This window comes from Pseudophryne corroboree, chromosome 1, assembly GCF_028390025.1.
Source record: "Pseudophryne corroboree isolate aPseCor3 chromosome 1, aPseCor3.hap2, whole genome shotgun sequence".
NCBI lineage: Eukaryota > Metazoa > Chordata > Amphibia > Anura > Myobatrachidae > Pseudophryne > Pseudophryne corroboree.
The window spans coordinates 896,162,053-896,183,252 of record NC_086444.1 but is presented as its reverse complement, the minus strand read 5'-3'; the positions used below and the strand labels follow the sequence as shown (position 1 = coordinate 896,183,252).

The window sequence follows — 21,200 nt, the reverse complement described above, 5'->3', positions numbered from 1 at the left end:
GGCAGCTTGTGCAGTAGGGTAGGAGAGAAGAGCGTGGAGCAGCAGCCATGGAGGAAGCAGTGAGAGGCAATGTCCGGGGAACCGATGCTACAGTGGAACTTGGCGACCGGGACCCACATGTAAAGTACCGGCGGGAGAAGGGGGTGGGAGGAGAGGGGGGAGGCCATGGCTGCAGCGCTGCCTTCGTCAGCCCGGCAGCGCTACATTAATACAAGCCGGACAGCCCAGTACAGTACCGACACAGGGGATTGGTACTTTGGCAGTGGCATGCGCATGCACAGTGTGAGGAAGTCCTTACAGACACCTCAGCTGCAAGGGGAAAAATATCACTTTTCCGAAAACCTGCTTCTCAAAATTAGCAGTTTTATGGAAATTATGATGAATAGTGAAAAAATTGTGAAATCTAAGGGTGATGATTGAAAACTACAAATTCTCATTTCACATTGTTTTCATGATGACTTTGCCCCATAGTGAGACATTTAGACAGTTTCTAGTCAATTATAAAAAGAAATATAAACAGACTGCTCTAACAAGGCATAATGCTTTCAAAGCAAATATTGAAAAACAGATTTAAAGCAATGGCCAATATAGTACTTTCTGTTGTTAGTGATTTATATACAGTAGGAAGCTTTCCCAGCTCAGCTCAAACCCTGAGGCTCTTTTGACAGAATTTAAAACTAAAATCATGTTACTTCATCTACTGAGGTTTTGGTTCTGTTCCATGGTTTCAGAAACTTACTGAATAAATTCACATTGAAGCATTTCAGTATTCCCCATATATTTCCTAAAAGAGCAGGATTCAGCTTTTTGTTATGTATCCTGTAGCAAGAGTAATTGGGATGAATTCTGTATAAAATACATATTTGTAGTGGCAAAACTGCATAGAAGAAGTGGCTTATATGAATTTCCATTCAGATTGTACACAATATGGGTAGAATTTATACACTCACCTGCCATAGAGGATCTCTCTGTTTGGGGAATAACTCAAAGTATTTGTCAGCTAGTTGAACTGGAGGAAGAGTTTGCAACTTTAAATTAGTCCAGGTCTGTACAAATTTAGCCAGATTAACAAATGTATATAAACCAAGTCTGTCATTGCCATAGTTGGATAAGTGGGTCATGAAGATGCTGATCTGTAATACAAAATAAAATAAAAAATGTTAGCTTGCAGTTATATTTTGTGCCACTAGGGGACACTACTGTTACACTTTTTTGTGTGTAAATCTTCATTTGATTCTATTTTAAAACCATTTTATTGAACTACATATCTTCAGGTCAGTTTAAATTACATATAAGTGTAATGGCTGTGAAACATATTAGGCTATTACAAACATTTTAATGTTTATTACAGTTTCATTTAATATCTTCTCTTTATCTTTTTACCCACAGCTAAAATAAGGTATGAAGGCACTTATGTTTTACCTGTTGCCTAGAAAGCTCTAGTATAATAAAAATAAAAAAGATAACAAAACAAATAATAATAATAATAATAATAATAATAATAAATCATTTTAGATAAGAGTAAGAGACATACACCAGTATTTTATTTGATATTCTCATTATGCTGACATTTAAACTAAATACATGATAATGACTTAACTGTGAGTATGTAAATAATTAAATGCTCAATTAAAACTGACTATATTACACCTATATGTACAACAATGCATAAAAAGGCCAATTAGAATGACATTCCATTTAAGCAGATATTTCAGAATTTATAGTTCAATACAGCAAATGTATTACACCAGCACAAATATATCATTAAACCTAGTCTCCAGTAAATACAATATGGTACTATATCTTTTTAACGCTACAGTATATTCTGCATGTTCTATTAACTGCTGAATCCCAGTGAAGTGCGTCTACATTGTACATGCACAGAGTGTGGTTTTCTGTGAGGATTTAAAACTCTTTTCCAAGTGAACCGCACAAGAGACTTCCTGTGCTTATAAAGACTCTATAACTTTGGAGAGGTCAGCAGAGCAGTACTTTAAAAGCGCAAGACAGAAAGAAAAAAATATTCCGTCCTTTTTCGACTTGATAGACTTATAAAAGCTCCCTACAGGGAAGAAAATAAGATTTAGGAACAGATCTTTATCACCTGAACTGTAACCTTGTACATTAGATATTATTGATCTGTCATTGTTTACAAACCGTAGAGAAACAGCTAAGAAAAATGGACACGTTGTGTTTCATTGTTAGGTAAATAAGTAATGCAGTAAAGACACAAATTGGTATTAAACAGCCTACGGACAAGTGTTCTGGCTTTAAAATTTTTATGTGATGAGCAGACTGAATACATTTTGGGGGTTATTCAGTATGCAGAATGGCATGCCCTGCAGCCGCAATTTAATTGTGGTTGCAGCAACTGTGGACTAACCCCTGCAGCCGCAGCCAGGCTGCGTATGCAGGCAGTCAGACGCCATTTTTCTCACTGGAGCGGCTGCGTGTGATGTCACACAGCTGCCCCAACAACACTGCCGACCCGTCCCCATTTTACACACTCTGCACAATGCTCTGTCACCGTCCCCCGCCCGCTCCGCGAACGCCTCTGCCTGATTGATTAGCAGAGGCGTTCGTGGGGCAGGCGGGGGGACGGTGACAGAGCGCTGCGTGTGCGGCTTGGATAAAATGGGGGCAGGTCGGCGGTGTTGTGTGATCAGATCACACTGCCTGGTCGCATATGTGCAGGATGGGACCTGGTCGTGAAGTCAAAACAGGAACTGAACAGTCTGAAGTGATCGCAAGCACTAAGTAGGTCTGAAGCTACTCTGAAACAGCACAAAATTATTTTGTAGCCGCTCTGCGATCCTTTAGTTCGCACTTCTGCTAAGCTAAAATACACTCTCAGTGGGAGGTGGCATAGAGTTTGCATGGCTGCTAAAAACTGCTAGCGAGTGAACAACTCGGAATGACCACCCATGTTACACATACACACACTGTGTTACTGTTTCTATTGAAATTCTCAGGTTAGATCCACTATCTGTGTTCTGTAAATTTTAATTCTTAGATTGGCTACACACTATAAATATACTGTAGATATTCTCTAACTGTAGGTTGTTCTTGTTCTGTGAATGTTCTAATTTACTATAGGTGCCCATATTTAACTGAAATGTGCTTACATTTCTAACTGTATTTTACTATTTGTTGTATGTTCAGTATATTGAGTAGTGCTCAAACACTGGGACACCCATGTGATATACTTTTCTCACATCTACTGACTCACTAAAACATTATTATTCTTTAATATTCCCACATAACACTTTGAGCGAGATCACACAGAAAAAAGTCACGCTACAGTAATTCGTCCGGAGGAATCCAGTCACCCACAATTGAATTCCCCCCAAGTATCACTTCTCATTATTTAGGACACACAGTAAGCTTCTCACATCACACAACAGGCCTTAGCACTTTGGAAAAACCATTGTGCTGGAGGGGCAAATGTAAAATGCCAGATTTAGAGTTGTGAGGGAGGTGCACTGTGACTCAGCTCTAAATTAAAGTGTAGTATTAAGTGATAAGTGTTTGTGGGTTGCATCAAAGTAATTGCACTGGCGCCAATTTCATTGCATAATTTTCTGTCCAAATGCAAATCTGAACTCCTTTCCTGGATTAGTTATTACCACTAAGGGCAGTTTTTGTCGGTTTTACTACAAAACATATGGAGATATCTGCTGCGAACGCATAGCATAGCAGTCCCATAGCAAAACTTTCCAGAGCTTCTATACTATAGGCAATGACATTAGATGATATTGCCTATAGCAGACTATGGGGTTCTTTTCACAAGAAGCCCCCAGAGAGGGATGCTAAGGATCCCTTCCATCCCCTGACAATTGGGCATGCAACTATCCTCGCAGGTAGGCCTACAGCAGGATTGTTGACCTTTGGGGTAATATTGTTTCAAGTTCTGTATTGCACAAAGGCTGAAGTTGAAATGATCTGACATTGGGGGTCATTCCGAGTTGTTCGCTCGCAAGCTGCTTTTAGCAGCTTTGCACACGCTAAGCCGCCGCCTACTGGGAGTGAATCTTAGCTTATCAAAATTGCGAACGAAAGATTAGCAGAATTGCGAATAGACACTTCTTAGCAGTTTCTGAGTAGCTCCAGACTTACTCGGCATCTGCGATCAGTTCAGTCAGTTTCGTTCCTGGTTTGACATCACAAACACACCCAGCGTTCGCCCAGACACTCCACCGTTTCTCCAGCCACTCCCGCGTTTTTCCCAGAAACGGTAGCGTTTTTTCGCACATACCCATAAAACGGCCAGTTTCCGCCCAGAAACACCCACTTCCTGTCAATCACATTACGATCACCAGAACGAAGAAAAAACCTCGTAATGCCGTGAGTAAAATACCTAACTGCATAGCAAATTTACTTGGCGCAGTCGCACTGCGGACATTGCGCATGCGCATTAGCGACTAATCGCCCCGTTGCGAGAAAAAATTAACGAGCGAACAACTCGGAATGACCCCCATTGTGTAGTCAATTTAGATTGAGGCTATCCAAACAAATAAGTGATTGTACTGTAGGATTTATCTGCTTACAGGAGATCACAAATGCCAGTATGCAGGCAAAGAATGCGGGGTGTATTGCAATTTTCATGTAGATTTATATATCCTAAATGAGATCTTGCATCTTTTAATATACCGTATGTGGCCCAACATACTGTATGTTCCAATAATGTAGCCAAAAATTAGTAAGAACTACTCACATTGGGGCAGTTGACTTGCACAGATCTGTCTTCCTTGATGTAACTGGCACATATCCATCATCTTTTCAATCAGACTGAATTTGGGCAGATGTATCTTTCCGTAAAATAGGTAATTTCACTATGGGAACCGGGTGGTGGCAAAGAAAACGCATGTAACCACCCTGACTTGTGCGGGAATTTCATGGGAATGTATAAAAAAACTCTGTGTGATTCTGAGACATGCGTGCAGGGAAGGAAAGCCTGTTTCTGACAGATCTCTTACACCGAGCATGAGGCCGGAGCAAGTGCCGATACTAATGGTAACAGTAAAACTGTCTGGCATAAAGTCAATGGTGGTATCAATTTTTGTACTCGCACAACCCCATGCATTAGATGAATGGATACTCACATTACCATAAAGTAGTATAGCTGGCTTCCACGTCTACCTGCAACTACAGCCACTTTGTTTTTTACTCAGAATCAGCGCCATCATGCAGAGCTGGCCCTGACAAATTTGGTGCCCTAGGCAATATTTTGTCTGGTTCTACCCCCCATCCCCACCCCAGTATTTTTTCAGCCCATAGACAAATCTATAATAGGTGCAAGATGTGCAGTGCACACTGGCCCCTGGGTCCATGGAAGCCCACACCATACACCTGGCACCCATATTATTATATTTACCTCTCTGGAGTCCTGTGAAAATAGCTGGTGTTGCATACATAAATCACTGAGAAAAAGGCTGCCACACACTGGCGTATTTAAATGGGTGCAGTGTGTGTGGTGCAGTCCAGGAGGGGCCCACACTGCACATGCTGCCATTTTTAAAATTCTTATCCCTCCGCAGTACCACACCAACACCAGCAGTGCTGTTAAAACTCTTCTGCACATGCGCAGTAGAGAAATCACAGGGAAAATGGCTGCCGTGCCATTTCCCTAGGGATCTAGTAGAGTCTGAGCCCTCTATTACTCAGACTGTCAGTGCTGCCAGCAGAGAGAGGGGGGCCCAAATGGAGGAGGCTGCACACGGGCCTCCTCCACTCTTAAAGCGTCCCTGCTGCCGTGGACATTTTTCAGATTATTTGCACATGGGCAATAGGGATGTCACCAGGAGCAAGGCACAGGTACCATGAAACATCACAGGTACCATGGAGTTCTGTATAAAGCCAGGGTCTACTCCCTGACAGAGAGGAGGGGCCTGTAAGGAGCCTGCCTGTGGGTCCTCTTTTAAAATGCCCCTGCTCCAGCCACTATACTTATCTGTCTTCTGGCTGTGACCACCGCAGCTCCTCTGCATTGCCTGTCTTAGTGATGCTGTATGACATCATGATGGCATGCACGCTGCACCGCAATGAACAAATACAACTTTATTGCACTGGCCACCACTGATGCAATAAAGCTACAGAGTGGCTACAGCCAGAAATTGCAATTAGAATTTAGATGCCCAGTGCCTGCCCAAATGCCCCTAGGCATTTGCATACTGCCTATGCCTTGGGCCGGCTCTGCCATCATGACTTTGCATGGTAAACCTGTTAATACAATGTGCATTCTACAATATTTATATGTTGGACATTAGGTATATTTTGTTTAGAGATGAGCGGGTTCGGTTCTCAGTCGGTTCTCTGAGTACCGAACCAACCCGAACATCACGTCCCGAGCCCGGCTCGGGACTTCCCGCCAGACTCAGAAACCATAACGAGGCAAAACGTCATCATCCCACTGTCGTATTCTCGCAGGTATTTGATTCCATATAAGGAGCCGCACGTTACCGCCATTTTCACTCCAGTCCTGGAGAGTGTAGCGAGAGGACGTGTCTATCTCCTCAGCGTCTGTCTGTTCAGGAAAGTGGTGTGGCGACTTGCTCTGTCTTATGTGTCATTCCACTGCTGTCTTGTGCTGCATCAGTCCAGTCACAATGGTGGTGTCCTCTGCTGCCATATGTCCAGTACTGCTGTATAAGTCCAGTCCATTGCAGTGATGCTGTGTTGTCCTGCATCAGTCCAGTGGTGGTGTCCCTGTCCTGCCATTAGTCTAGTGGTGCTGCCGTATAAATCCAGTGGTACTGCCGTATAAACCCAGTGCACTGGTGCAGCCATATAAGTCCAGTGGTACTGCCATATGAGCCCAGACCAGTGGTACTGCCATATAAGTCAAGTCCAGTGGTACTGTCGTATAAGTCAAATCCAGTGGTACTGCCATTTAAGTCCAGTGATACTGCCGCATAAGTCCAGTGATACTGCTGTATAAGTCCAGTGGTACTGCCGTATAAGTCCAGTGATACTGCCGTATAGGTCCAGTGATACTGCTGTATAAGTCCAGTGGTACTGCCATATAAGTCCAGTCCAGTGGTACTGCCATATAAGTCTATTGGTACTGCCCTATAAATCCAGTGGTACTGCCCTATAAAAGTCAAGTACAGTGATACTGCCATATAAGTCCAGTGATACTGCTGTATAAGTCCAGTGGTACTGATGTATAAGTCCAGTGGTACTGCCGTATAAGTCAATTCCAGTGGTACTGCCATATAAGTCCTGTGCTGTATATTATTTACTCCAAATAAAGGGGTTATTAATATTTAATCCAAATTATTTTTACAGGGTTTGCCCTGTGTGGTGTAGTGGTATGCTCTCCTGTGCTGCATATTGTGTTATATAACTCCAGAAAAATATTTGCGAACAAAAATTTGGAGGATAAAATAGGGAAAGATCAAGAACCACTTCCTCCTAGTGTTGAAGCTGCTGCCACTAGTCATGACATAGACGATGAAATGCCATCAACGTCATCTACCACGGCCGATGCCCAATGTCCTAGTAGAGGGCATGTAAAATCCAAAAAGCCAAAGTTCAGTAAAATGACCCAAAAAAATGAATTTAAATGGTCTGAGGAGAAATGTAAACTTGCCTATATGCCATCACGGAGTGGCAAGGAACGGCTAAGGCAATGGCCTATGTTCCTGACTAGTGGTTCAGCTTCACATGACGATGGAAGCCCTCATCCTCTCACTAGAAAAATTATAAGAGTTAAGCTGGCAAAAGCACAGCAAAGAACTGTGCTTTCTAAGATGGTATCACAAATCCCCAAGGAGAGTCCAAGTGTGTTGGAAGTTGCGATGCCTGACCTTCCCAACACTGGATGGGAAGAGGTGGCTCCTTCCACCGTTTGCACACCCTCTGCAAGTGCTGGAAGGAGCACACACAGTCTAGTTTCTGATATTTAAATTTAAGATGTCACTGTAGAAGTACACCAGGATGAGAATATGTGTGTTACTGGCGCTGAGGAGGAAGTTGACGAGGAGGATTCTGATGGTGATGTGGTTTGTTTAAATCAGGCACCGAAGGAGACAGTTGTTGTCCATGGGATGAATAAGCCCATTGCCATGCCTGGGCAAAATACCAAAAAGCCACCTCTTCAGTGTGGAATTATTTCTCCACAAATCCGGACAACAGGTGTCAAGCGATGTGTTGCCTTTGTCAATCCGTAATAAGTAGGGGTAAGGACGTTAACCACCTAGGAACATTGGCCCTCATTCCGAGTTGTTCGCTCGCAAAGCGATTTTAGCAGAGTTACACACGCTAAGCCGCCGCCTACTGGGAGTGAATCTTAGCTTCTTAAAATTGCGAACGATGTATTCACAATATTGCGATTACAAACTACTTAGCAGTTTCAGAGTAGCTTCAGACTTACTCGGCATCTGCGATCAGTTCAGTGCTTGTCGTTCCTGGTTTGACGTCACAAACACTCCCAGCGTTTGCCCAGACACTCCTCCGTTTCTCCGGCCACTCCTGCGTTTTTTCCGGAAACGGTAGCGTTTTTTCCCACACGCCCATAAAACGCCGTGTTTCCGCCCAGTAACACCAATTTCCTGTCAATCACATTACGATCGCCGGAGCGAAGAAAAAGCCGTGAGTAAAAAAACTATCTTTATAGCAAAATTACTTGGCGCAGTCGCAGTGCGAACATTGCGCATGCGTACTAAGCAGAAAATCGCTGCGATGCGAAGATTTTTACCGAGCGAACAACTCGGAATGACCCCCATTCTCCCTTATACGTCACCTGCAGCGCATTCATCAGAAGTAATTGTCAAGTTCAGAAACTTTGGGTAAGAGTGTAAGCAGTCCACTGACACCTAAATCCCTTCTTCCTCTTGTACCCATTCTCCCACAAGCCACATCACCAACTACCTCAACGTCAATTTCCTCCTCAGTCAGGAATGTCAGTAGTCTTGCAGGCCATGTCACTGGCATGACTGACGAGTCCTCTCCTGCCTGGGATTCCTCCGGAGGATCCTTGAGTGGTACGCCTACTGCTGCTGCAGCTGTTGTTGTTGCTGCAGGGAGTTGATTGTCATCCCAGAGGGGAAGTTGGAAGACCGCTTGTACTACTTCAACTAAGCGATTGACTGTCCAACAGTCCTTTGCGAGGAAGATGAAATATGACAACAGTCATCCTGTTGCAAAGTGGATAACTGAGGCCTTGACAGCTATGTTGATGTTAGACGTGCATCCGGTATCGACCATTGGTGCAGTGGGAGTTAGACAATTGATGAAGGTAGTGTGTTCCCAGTTCCAAATCCCGCCTAGATTCCACTTCACTAGGAAAGCGATTCCCGGATTGTACAGGGACATTAAGAAAAGTGTCCTCAGTGTCCTGAAAAATGTGGTTGTACCCAGTGTCCACTTAACCACGGACATGTGGGCAAGTAGAGCAGGGTAAACATATTACTACATGACTGTGACAGGCCACCGGGTAGATGTATTGCCTTCCGTAGCAACAACAGCAGCGGCACCAGTAGCAGCATCTCACAAATGCCAACTCGTTCCTAGGCAGGCTACGCTGTGTATATCACCAGTTTCCGTAAGAGGCACACCGCTGACAACCTCTTACAGAAACTGAGGGACATCATCACACAATGGCTTACCCCACTTAGACTCTCCTGGGGATTTGTGATATATGACAACGCCACCAATATTGTGCGTGCATTACATCTGGGCAAATTCCAGCACGTCCCATGTTTTGCACATACAATTAATTTGGTGGTGCAGAATATTTTGAAAAATGACAGGGGCATGCAGGGGATGCAGTTGGTGGCTCGAAAAATTGCGGGCCAATTTCTGCATTCAGCCACCGCGTGCCGAAGACTGGGGCACCAGCAAACACTCCAGAACCTGCCCTGCCATCTCCTGAAGTAAGAGGTGGTAACTAGGTGGAATTCAACACTCTATATGCTTCAGAAGATGGAGGCGCAGCAAAAGGCCATTCAAGGTTATACATCCACCTACGATATAGGCAAAGGAGGGGGAATGCACCTGATTTAAGCGCAGTGGAGAATGATTCCGTCTTGTGCAAGGTTCTCCAATCCTTCAAACTTGCCACACGTGAAGTCAGTTCAAACACTGCCAGCTTGAGTCAGGTCATTCCCCTCATCAGGCTTTTGCAGAAGCAGCTGGAGAAATTGAAGGAGGAGCTAAGATGGAGCGATTCTGCTAAGTATGTGGGACTTGTGGATGGAGCCCTTCATTCGCTTTGCCAGGATTGAAGGGTGGTCATTCTGTTGAAATCAGATCACTACATTTTGGCCACCGTGCTCGATCCTAGGTTTAAAGCCTATGTTGTAGCTCTCTTACCGGCAGACACAAGTCTGCAGAGGTTCAAAGACCTGCTGGTGAGACAATTGTCAACTCAAGCGGATTGTGACCCATCAATAGCTCCTCCTTCATTTTCTCCCACAACTGGGGCTGCGAGGAAAAGGATAAAATTTCCACTGGCAGTGATGCAGGGCAGTCAGGAGCAAGTGTTGACATCTGGTCCAGACTGAAGGACCTTCCAACGATCACTGACATGTCTACTGTCACTGCATATGATGCTGTCACCATTGAAAGAAGGGTTGAGGATTATATGGGTGACAACATCCAAGTAGGCATGTCAGATAGTCCGTATGTATACTGGCAGGAAAAAGAGGCAATTTGGAGGCCCTTGCACAAACTGGCTTTATTTTTCCTTAGTTTCCCCCCCTCCAGTGTGTACTCCAAAAGAGTGTTTAGTGCAGCCAATCACCTTGTCAGTGATCGGCGTAGGAGGTTACTTCCACAAAATGTGTAGAAGATGAAGTTCATCAAAATGAATTATAAATTACTACAGGAAGACCTTTACCAGCAATTGCCTCCAGAAAATATACAGGGACCTGTGATGGTGGATTCCAGTGGGGACAAATTAGTACTCTGTGAGGAGGAGGATGTACACACTGAAAGGGGTGAGGAATTGGAGTATGAGGATGAGGACGACATCTTGCCTCTGTAAAGTCAGTTTGTGCAAGGAGAGATGAATTACTTCTTTTTTGGTGGGGGGATTAATTGCTCTTTTTTGTGGGGGCCGAAACAAACCAATCATTTCAGCCACAGTCGTGTGGCAGACCCTGTCACTGAAATGATTGGTTTGTTAAAGTGTGCATGTCCTGTTTATACAACATAAGGGTGGGTGGGAGGGCTCAAGGACAATTCCATCTTGCACCTCTTTTTTTCTTTGCATTATGTGCTGTTTGGGGCCTAGATTTTAAAAGTGCCATCCTGTCTGCCACTGCAGTGTCATTCCTAGATGGGCCAGGTGTTTGTTCCGCCCACTTGGGTCACTTATCTTAGTCATCCAGCGACCTCGGTGTAACTTTTTGGCCTAAAAACAAGGTGTTCAGAATAGATTGGAAATGAGTGGCAATGAATGTTGTTGAGGTTAATAATACCATAGGATAAAAATTATCCCCAAATTCTGTGATTTTATCTGTTTTTGTGTGTTTTTCAAAAATCATCCAGACCCAAAACCAAAACCCGAAAGAGTGGTTTTGGCAAAACCAATCCAGATCCAAAACACGAGCGGGAATCCAGATCCAAAACCAAAACACGAAAAGTGCCTGCCGCACATCTCTAATTTTGTTATATTTAGAGAATGTGGTTCTCTAATGCTGACTTGGTGTATAGGTAGAAAAGTGAAGAAAAAACCCTTTCAAAATACTGAGTTTATCTTTTTCATAAGTGTGACAATATATGCAGTAGTGACAACCTGAATTGCAAGATGGAACTCTTCTTACTCAATTTAAAAAGTAGTTACAGTATATACAAATGTATATATCCAGTATACTTGGTGTTACAATATATTCAATCCCATAATAGAGAGATGAATATTCAGAATATTCTGGAGTAAAGTCTCCAAATTAAAATAATTTATTACGGTGATTGTCAGGAAGTGTTGGAGTCTGATAACATACAATGATAATATTCCTTCTTCACAGTATTGTATAAATTATAATCATTGGCGTGCGCAGCACATTTTATTAGGGGGTGCACAGACGGAATGGTGTGTCTAGCACCGCCATTTGGGCGTGTCTAACAACATCTATTGACGGTCAACACAATATAAAATATCCATACTCGTACCAATCCTAATAAAGTAGGTACATTGTTAGATGTTGTGGTGTGCACCAAACAAACACCCCTGATGGCACTCACTGTAATTACACTGCTCCTCCTCAGCCTGGTCTGGCTCCCCCTCTCTTTCCCCTGCAAGCTGCAGCAGCTTACTTACAAGTCAGCCACTCACTGTCACTGACAGTCGCAGACTAGTACTGCTACTGCTGGAAAAACAAGTGACGTGTCAATGCTACTGCCGACCGCCTGCCAGTATTGATTTTGTCTTCCTAAGAGGAACGCTGGCTGCATGCTGATCCTCATCAGTTGGAAAATACCAAGAACGGTGCTCAGGACCTGCAGCGAAACGCGTCAGTTGCCACCCTGATCACCGTTGCTTTGTTGCTGAACCAGTGCCCGGACCATACTGGATGCCCAGAGTTTGCTATTTGGTGGATTTTAACAGGCGTACTTAGGACCATCCCGCAAGTCAAGCTCCGCATACTGGTGAGGATTGAGAATATGCTACCAACTCCCAATTGAAAGATCATCTATGGGATATTTCTCCCTCCAGCGGCCTAAGAAGCGGTTTTAACCCTTTTCGGGACTGTACAATCAGCTCCTAAGCCTGTATATTCTGCCTAAACTGGTGTCCAGTTATTTAAAAGGAACGGACATTTCTGGTTCACTTATTCTGCCGGTGGTCACATTGACTTTTAATTGGTTATTAATCAGAGTTATTAATACATTTTTTAATCTGTTTTCATTCAATCCATCTCATTTTTTAATTTTTAGTATTAATTGAATTCAGCGCTGCTATTATTGGTTTTCTTTTTGTGATCCTCATCAGTGGCTGGCATTGGCATAGCATAGAAGGAGAGAGGTGGGCATGTGGCGGGTGTGGCAGGTGGGCGTGTGAGCAGCATGATGTAATCACATTACGCTGTTTTTGTACATGGAGGTGGAGCCGGGAGTTTTAAAGCCGGTGGCAATGGCATCCCTGATTAACCCAGGCGTCCGGTCAGTAATGCAGTCCTGACAGGCTGCAGCGCAGAGGGGACAGTAATCAGCCTGCTCATCGATCGCTGCATCAGGCATGTGAGATCAGGGTGCCAGATATTAGGGGGTGCCTGTGCGCACCAGGCACCCCCACTGCGCACACATATGATTATAATAACAAGGACAGTATAATGGATGAAATTTCGAACAACAAAAAAAGTTCATTAAAAAAAAATGTACCTCACTTCAGAAACTACCCATTTTATGTCAAATATTTGCCATCTCAGGCAGTTATATTTGTTGCTTTGTACTGTTCCTGAGAAAACCTGATTAACTATACTTTTCAGATACATGTTTTGCTAAAATGATCAACAAAATAATAATTCTGCTACAAAACTAATGTGTCCATGGTCTATCGGGTATTGGTATTAGAGATGAGCGCCGGAAATTTTTCGGGTTTTGTGTTTTGGTTTTGGGTTCGGTTCCGCGGCCGTGTTTTGGCTTCGACCGCGTTTTGGCAAAACCTCACCGAATTTTTTTTGTCGGATTCGGGTGTGTTTTGGATTAGGGTGTTTTTTTCAAAAAACCCTAAAAAACAGCTTAAATCATAGAATTTGGGGGTCATTTTGATCCCAAAGTATTATTAACCTCAAAAACCATAATTTACACTCATTTTCAGTCTATTCTGAATACCTCACACCTCACAATATTATTTTTAGTCCTAAAATTTGCACCGAGGTCGCTGTGTGAGTAAGATAAGCGACCCTAGTGGCCGACACAAACACCGGGCCCATCTAGGAGTGGCACTGCAGTGTCACGCAGGATGTCCCTTCCAAAAAACCCTCCCCAAACAGCACATGACGCAAAGAAAAAAAGAGGCACAATGAGGTAGCTGACTGTGTGAGTAAGATAAGCGACCCTAGTGGCCGACACAAACACCGGGCCCATCTAGGAGTGGCACTGCAGTGTCACGCAGGATGGCCCTTCCAAAAAACCCTCCCCAAACAGCACATGACGCAAAGAAAAAAAGAGGCGCAATGAGGTAGCTGACTGTGTGAGTAAGATAAGCGACCCTAGTGGCCGACACAAACACCGGGCCTATCTAGGAGTGGCACTGCAGTGTCACGCAGGATGGCCCTTCCAAAAAACCCTCCCCAAACAGCACATGACGCAAAGAAAAAAAGAGGCGCAATGAGGTAGCTGACTGTGTGAGTAAGATAAGCGACCCTAGTGGCCGACACAAACACCGGGCCCATCTAGGAGTGGCACTGCAGTGTCACGCAGGATGGCCCTTCCAAAAAAACCTCCCCAAACAGCACATGACGCAAAGAAAAAAAGAGGCGCAATGAGGTAGCTGACTGTGTGAGTAAGATAAGCGACCCTAGTGGCCGACACAAACACCGGGCCCATCTAGGAGTGGCACTGCAGTGTCACGCAGGATGGCCCTTCCAAAAAACCCTCCCCAAACAGCACATGACGCAAAGAAAAATAAAAGAAAAAAGAGGTGCAAGATGGAATTGTCCTTGGGCCCTCCCACCCACCCTTATGTTGTATAAACAGGACATGCACACTTTAACCAACCCATCATTTCAGTGACAGGGTCTGCCACACGACTGTGACTGATATGACGGGTTGGTTTGGGCCCCCCCCAAAAAAGAAGCAATTAATCTCTCCTTGCACAAACTGGCTCTACAGAGGCAAGATGTCCACCTCATCATCATCCTCCGATATATCACCGTGTACATCCCCCTCCTCACAGATTATCAATTCGTCCCCACTGGAATCCACCATCTCAGCTCCCTGTGTACTTTGTGGAGGCAATTGCTGCTGGTCAATGTCTCCGCGGAGGAATTGATTATAATTCATTTTAATGAACATCATCTTCTCCACATTTTCTGGATGTAACCTCGTACGCCGATTGCTGAAAAGGTGAGCGGCGGCACTAAACACTCTTTCGGAGTACACACTTGTGGGAGGGCAACTTAGGTAGAATAAAGCCAGTTTGTGCAAGGGCCTCCAAATTGCCTCTTTTTCCTGCCAGTATAAGTACGGACTGTGTGACGTGCCTACTTGGATGCGGTCACTCATATAATCCTCCACCATTCTTTCAATGTTGAGAGAATCATATGCAGTGACAGTAGACGACATGTCCGTAATCGTTGTCAGGTCCTTCAGTCCGGACCAGATGTCAGCATCAGCAGTCGCTCCAGACTGCCCTGCATCACCGCCAGCGGGTGGGCTCGGAATTCTGAGCCTTTTCCTCGCACCCCCAGTTGCGGGAGAATGTGAAGGAGGAGATGTTGACAGGTCGCGTTCCGCTTGACTTGACAATTTTCTCACCAGCAGGTCTTTCAACCCCAGCAGACTTGTGTCTGCCGGAAAGAGAGATCCAAGGTAGGTTTTAAATCTAGGATCGAGCACGGTGGCCAAAATGTAGTGCTCTGATTTCAACAGATTGACCACCCGTGAATCCTTGTTAAGCGAATTAAGGGCTCCATCCACAAGTCCCACATGCCTAGCGGAATCGCTCCGTGTTAGCTCCTCCTTCAATGTCTCCAGCTTCTTCTGCAAAAGCCTGATGAGGGGAATGACCTGACTCAGGCTGGCAGTGTCTGAACTGACTTCACGTGTGGCAAGTTCAAAGGGCATCAGAACCTTGCACAATGTTGAAATCATTCTCCACTGCGCTTGAGACAGGTGCATTCCACCTCCTATATCGTGCTCAATTGTATAGGCTTGAATGGCCTTTTGCTGCTCCTCCAACCTCTGAAGCATATAGAGGGTTGAATTCCACCTCGTTACCACTTCTTGCTTCAGATGATGGCAGGGCAGGTTCAGTAGTTTTTGGTGGTGCTCCAGTCTTCTGTACGTGGTGCCTGTACGCCGAAAGTGTCCCGCAATTCTTCTGGCCATCGACAGCATCTCTTGCACGCCCCTGTCGTTTTTAAAAAAATTCTGCACCACCAAATTCAAGGTATGTGCAAAACATGGGACGTGCTGGAATTTGCCCATATTTAATGCACACACAATATTGCTGGCGTTGTCCGATGCCACAAATCCACAGGAGAGTCCAATTGGGGTAAGCCATTCTGCGATGATCTTCCTCAGTTGCCGTAAGAGGTTTTTAGCTGTGTGCGTATTCTGGAAAGCGGTGATACAAAGCGTAGCCTGCCTAGGAAAGAGTTGGCGTTTGCGAGATGCTGCTACTGGTGCCGCCGCTGCTGTTCTTGCGGCGGGAGTCCATACATCTACCCAGTGGGCTGTCACAGTCATATAGTCCTGACCCTGCCCTGCTCCACTTGTCCACATGTCCGTGGTTAAGTGGACATTGGGTACAACTGCATTTTTTAGGACATTGGTGAGTCTTTTTCTGACGTCCGTGTACATTCTCGGTATCGCCTGCCTACAGAAGTGGAACCTAGATGGTATTTGGTAACGGGGGCACACTGCCTCAATAAATTGTCTAGTTCCCTGTGAACTAACGGCGGATACCGGACGCACGTCTAACACCAACATAGTTGTCAAGGCCTCAGTTATCCGCTTTGCAGCAGGATGACTGCTGTGATATTTCATCTTCCTCGCAAAGGACTGTTGGACAGTCAATTGCTTACTGGAAGTAGTACAAGTGGGCTTACGACTTCCCCTCTGGGATGACCATCGACTCCCTGCAGCAACAACAGCAGCGCCAGCAGCAGTAGGCGTTACACGCAAGGATGCATCGGAGGAATCCCAGGCAGGAGAGGACTCGTCAGAATTGCCAGTGACATGGCCTGCAGGACTATTGGCATTCCTGGGGAAGGAGGAAATTGACACTGAGGGAGTTGGTGGGGTGGTTTGCGTGAGCTTGGTTACAAGAGGAAGGGATTTACTGGTCAGTGGACTGCTTCCGCTGTCGCCCAAAGTTTTTGAACTTGTCACTGACTTATTATGAATGCGCTGCAGGTGACGTATAAGGGAGGATGTTCCGAGGTGGTTAACGTCCTTACCCCTACTTATTACAGCTTGACAAAGGGAACACACGGCTTGACAAATGTTGTCCGCATTTCTGGTGAAATACTTCCACACCGAAGAGCTGATTTTTTTGGTATTTTCACCAGGCATGTCAACGGCCATATTCCTCCCACGGACAACAGGTGTCTCCCCGGGTGCCTGACTTAAACAAACCACCTCACCATCAGAATCCTCCTGGTCAATTTCCTCCCCAGCGCCAGCAACACCCATATCCTCCTCATCCTGGTGTACTTCAACACTGACATCTTCAATCTGACTATCAGGAACTGGACTGCGGGTGCTCCTTCCAGCACTTGCAGGGTGCGTGCAAATGGTGGAAGGCGCATGCTCTTCACGTCCAGTGTTGGGAAGGTCAGGCATCGCAACCGACACAATTGGACTCTCCTTGTGGATTTGGGATTTCGAAGAACGCACAGTTCTTTGCGGTGCTTTTGCCAGCTTGAGTCTTTTCAGTTTTCTAGCGAGAGGCTGAGTGCTTCCATCCTCATGTGAAGCTGAACCACTAGCCATGAACATAGGCCAGGGCCTCAGCCGTTCCTTGCCACTCCGTGTGGTAAATGGCATATTGGCAAGTTTACGCTTCTCCTCCGACAATTTTATTTTAGGTTTTGGAGTCCTTTTTTTACTGATATTTGGTGTTTTGGATTTGACATGCTCTGTACTATGACATTGGGCATCGGCCTTGGCAGACGACGTTGCTGGCATTTCATCGTCTCGGCCATGACTAGTGGCAGCAGCTTCAGCACGAGGTGGAAGTGGATCTTGATCTTTCCCTAATTTTGGAACCTCAACATTTTTGTTCTCCATATTTTAATAGGCACAACTAAAAGGCACCTCAGGTAAACAATGGAGATGGATGGATACTAGTATACAATTATGGATGGACTGCCGAGTGCCGACACAGAGGTAGCTACAGCCGTGGACTACTGTACTGTGTCTGCTGCTAATATAGACTGGTTGATAAAGAGATGTAGTATGTATGTATAAAGAAGAAAGAAAAAAAAAACACGGGTAGGTGGTATACAATTATGGATGGACTGCCGAGTGCCGACACAGAGGTAGCTACAGCCGTGGACTACTGTACTGTGTCTGCTGCTAATATAGACTGGTTGATAAAGAGATGTAGTATGTATGTATAAAGAAGAAAGAAAAAAAAAACACGGGTAGGTGGTATACAATTATGGATGGACTGCCGAGTGCCGACACAGAGGTAGCTACAGCCGTGGACTACCGTACTGTGTCTGCTGCTAATATAGACTGGTTGATAATGAGATGTAGTATGTATAAAGAAGAAAGAAAAAAAAACCACGGGTAGGTGGTATACAATTATGGATGGACTGCCGAGTGCCGACACAGAGGTAGCTACAGCCGTGGACTACTGTACTGTGTCTGCTGCTAATATAGACTGGTTGATAAAGAGATGTAGTATGTATGTATAAAAAAGAAAGAAAAAAAAAACCACGGGTAGGTGGTATACAATTATGGACGGACTGCCGAGTGCCGACACAGAGGTAGCTACAGCCGTGGACTACCGTACTGTACTGTGTCTGCTGCTAATATAGACTGGTTGATAAAGAGATGTAGTATGTATGTATAAAGAAGAAAGAAAAAAAACCACGGGTAGGTGGTATACAATTATGGATGGACTGCCGAGTGCCGACACAGAGGTAGCTACAGCCGTGGACTACTGTACTGTGTCTGCTGCTAATATAGACTGGTTGATAAAGAGATGTAGTATGTATGTATAAAGAAGAAAGAAAAAAAAACCACGGGTAGGTGGTATACAATTATGGACGGACTGCCGAGTGCCGACACAGAGGTAGCTACAGCCGTGGACTACCGTACTGTACTGTGTCTGCTGCTAATATAGACTGGTTGATAAAGAGATGTAGTATGTATGTATAAAGAAGAAAGAAAAAAAAACCACGGGTAGGTGGTATACAATTATGGATGGACTGCCGAGTGCCGACACAGAGGTAGCTACAGCCATGGACTACTGTACTGTGTCTGCTGCTAATATAGACTGGTTGATAAAGAGATGTAGTATGTATGTATAAAGAAGAAAGAAAAAAAAACCACGGGTAGGTGGTATACAATTATGGACGGACTGCCGAGTGCCGACACAGAGGTAGCTACAGCCGTGGACTACCGTACTGTACTGTGTCTGCTGCTAATATAGACTGGTTGATAAAGAGATGTAGTATGTATGTATAAAGAAGAAAGAAAAAAAAACCACGGGTAGGTGGTATACAATTATGGATGGACTGCCGAGTGCCGACACAGAGGTAGCTACAGCCGTGGACTACTGTACTGTGTCTGCTGCTAATATAGACTGGTTGATAAAGAGATGTAGTATGTATGTATAAAGAAGAAAGAAAAAAAAACCACGGGTAGGTGGTATACAATTATGGATGGACTGCCGAGTGCCGACACAGAGGTAGCTACAGCCGTGAACTACCGTACTGTGTCTGCTGCGACTGGATGATAAATAATGATATAAAAAATATATATATATCACTACTGCAGCCGGACAGGTATATATTATATAATGACGGACCTGCTGGACACTGTCTGTCAGCAGAATGAGTTTTTTATAGAATAAAAAAAAAAACACCACACAAGTCACACGACGAGTGTTTAACTTTTTCAGGAAATCACAATATAGTATACTACTAACTATACTGGTGGTCAGTGTGGTCAGGTCACTCGTCAGTCACACTGGCAGTGGCACTCCTGCAGCAAAAGTGTGCACTGTTTAATTTTAATAATATGTACTCCTGGCTCCTGCTATAACCTATAACTGGCACTGCTCCCCAGTCTCCCCCACAATTATAAGCTGTGTGAGCACAGTCAGATATATACATAGATGATGCAGCACACTGGGCTGAGCAGTGCACACAGATATGGTATGTGACTGAGTCACTGTGTATCGTTTTTTTCAGGCAGAGAACGGATTATATTAAATAAAACTGCACTGTCTGGTGGTCACTGTGGTCAGTCACTACTAAACTCTGCACTCTCTACAGTACTCCTAAGCTCCAGTAAATCAAGTGTCTCTGTCTCAAATCAATCTCACTCTCTCTCTTCTAATCTAAATGGAGAGGACGCCAGCCACGTGCTCTCCCTATCAATCTCAATGCACGTGTGAAAATGGCGGCGACGCGCGGCTCCTTATATAGAATCCGAGTCTCGCGAGAATCCGACAGCGTCATGATGACGTTCGGGCGCGCTCGGGTTAACCGAGCAAGGCGGGAAGATCCGAGTCGCTCGGACCCGTGAAAAAAAACATGAAGTTCGGGCGGGTTCGGATTCCGAGGAACCGAACCCGCTCATCTCTAATTGGTATCGGCATCAAGTTCCTTAAAGGAACAATCCAATGGATTTTATGGCATAAACTTCATAAGCAAGAACAAATTCCCATAAACCCTTTTTAAAAGAAAGCCACATACAGTACCTCTTGTGACAATAAATGAATAGTCTTGAAATTACCCAACACTTTACTCTCATGAGCCTTATACAAGACTATTTGACAAACAGAAGATAAGAGGTTTTGCACATAAAATCTGTGCCCATTGTGCTTGCCAATAAAGCAACCTTTTAGCGGATTAAATATAGTGCAGATTTTATTATCTTTGAATAATACAATGGAATAAAGGGCTGCTTCTGCTACAATGTATGATGCATATACAATATTAATGTCGAGTTTCACAATGGTACAAAATTAGTCAATAAAATATGCTCTATAATGTCAGATCATTCAAATTCGGTCTTTGGCCAATGTGAAATGGGAAACAGTATTACTCCAAAGGTCAACAATCCAGATGAGCAACTAAGTTGTACACAAAATTACATAACTAGTCAGCACCAATGGTCAGTGTACCCTTGTTGACTTTTGTCAACAAAGATGCATATTTTAGTAAAAAGTTACAAAGGGCATGATGCACCAAATGGGGGTAGTTTGTATGATTTGAGTATAAATGTATTAGCACATTTATTCCAATCCAATGATAATGGCAGTGGACATGAAACACCAGCCAGAATTGTTGCTATGCCTTGGTTACAGTCAGAAAGCCTTCTGGGAATAGTTAATGTCTATAACAGCGGTC

At 44.5% G+C, this 21,200-nt stretch overlaps 1 protein-coding gene across 6 annotated transcripts in view; it reads right to left on the bottom strand.

Annotated features, from left to right (window-relative positions):
- The window catches only part of LOC134916465 (bifunctional heparan sulfate N-deacetylase/N-sulfotransferase 3-like), a 474,893-nt gene that overhangs the window by 67,331 nt on the left and 386,362 nt on the right, over window positions 1-21,200 (bottom strand). For all 6 annotated transcript variants that reach the window (XM_063920216.1, XM_063920218.1, XM_063920214.1 and 3 more), the window contains one exon: window positions 951-1,133. In XM_063920216.1, the coding sequence (XP_063776286.1) occupies window positions 951-1,133 (183 nt within the window). The remainder of the gene's footprint in view (window positions 1-950; window positions 1,134-21,200) is intronic.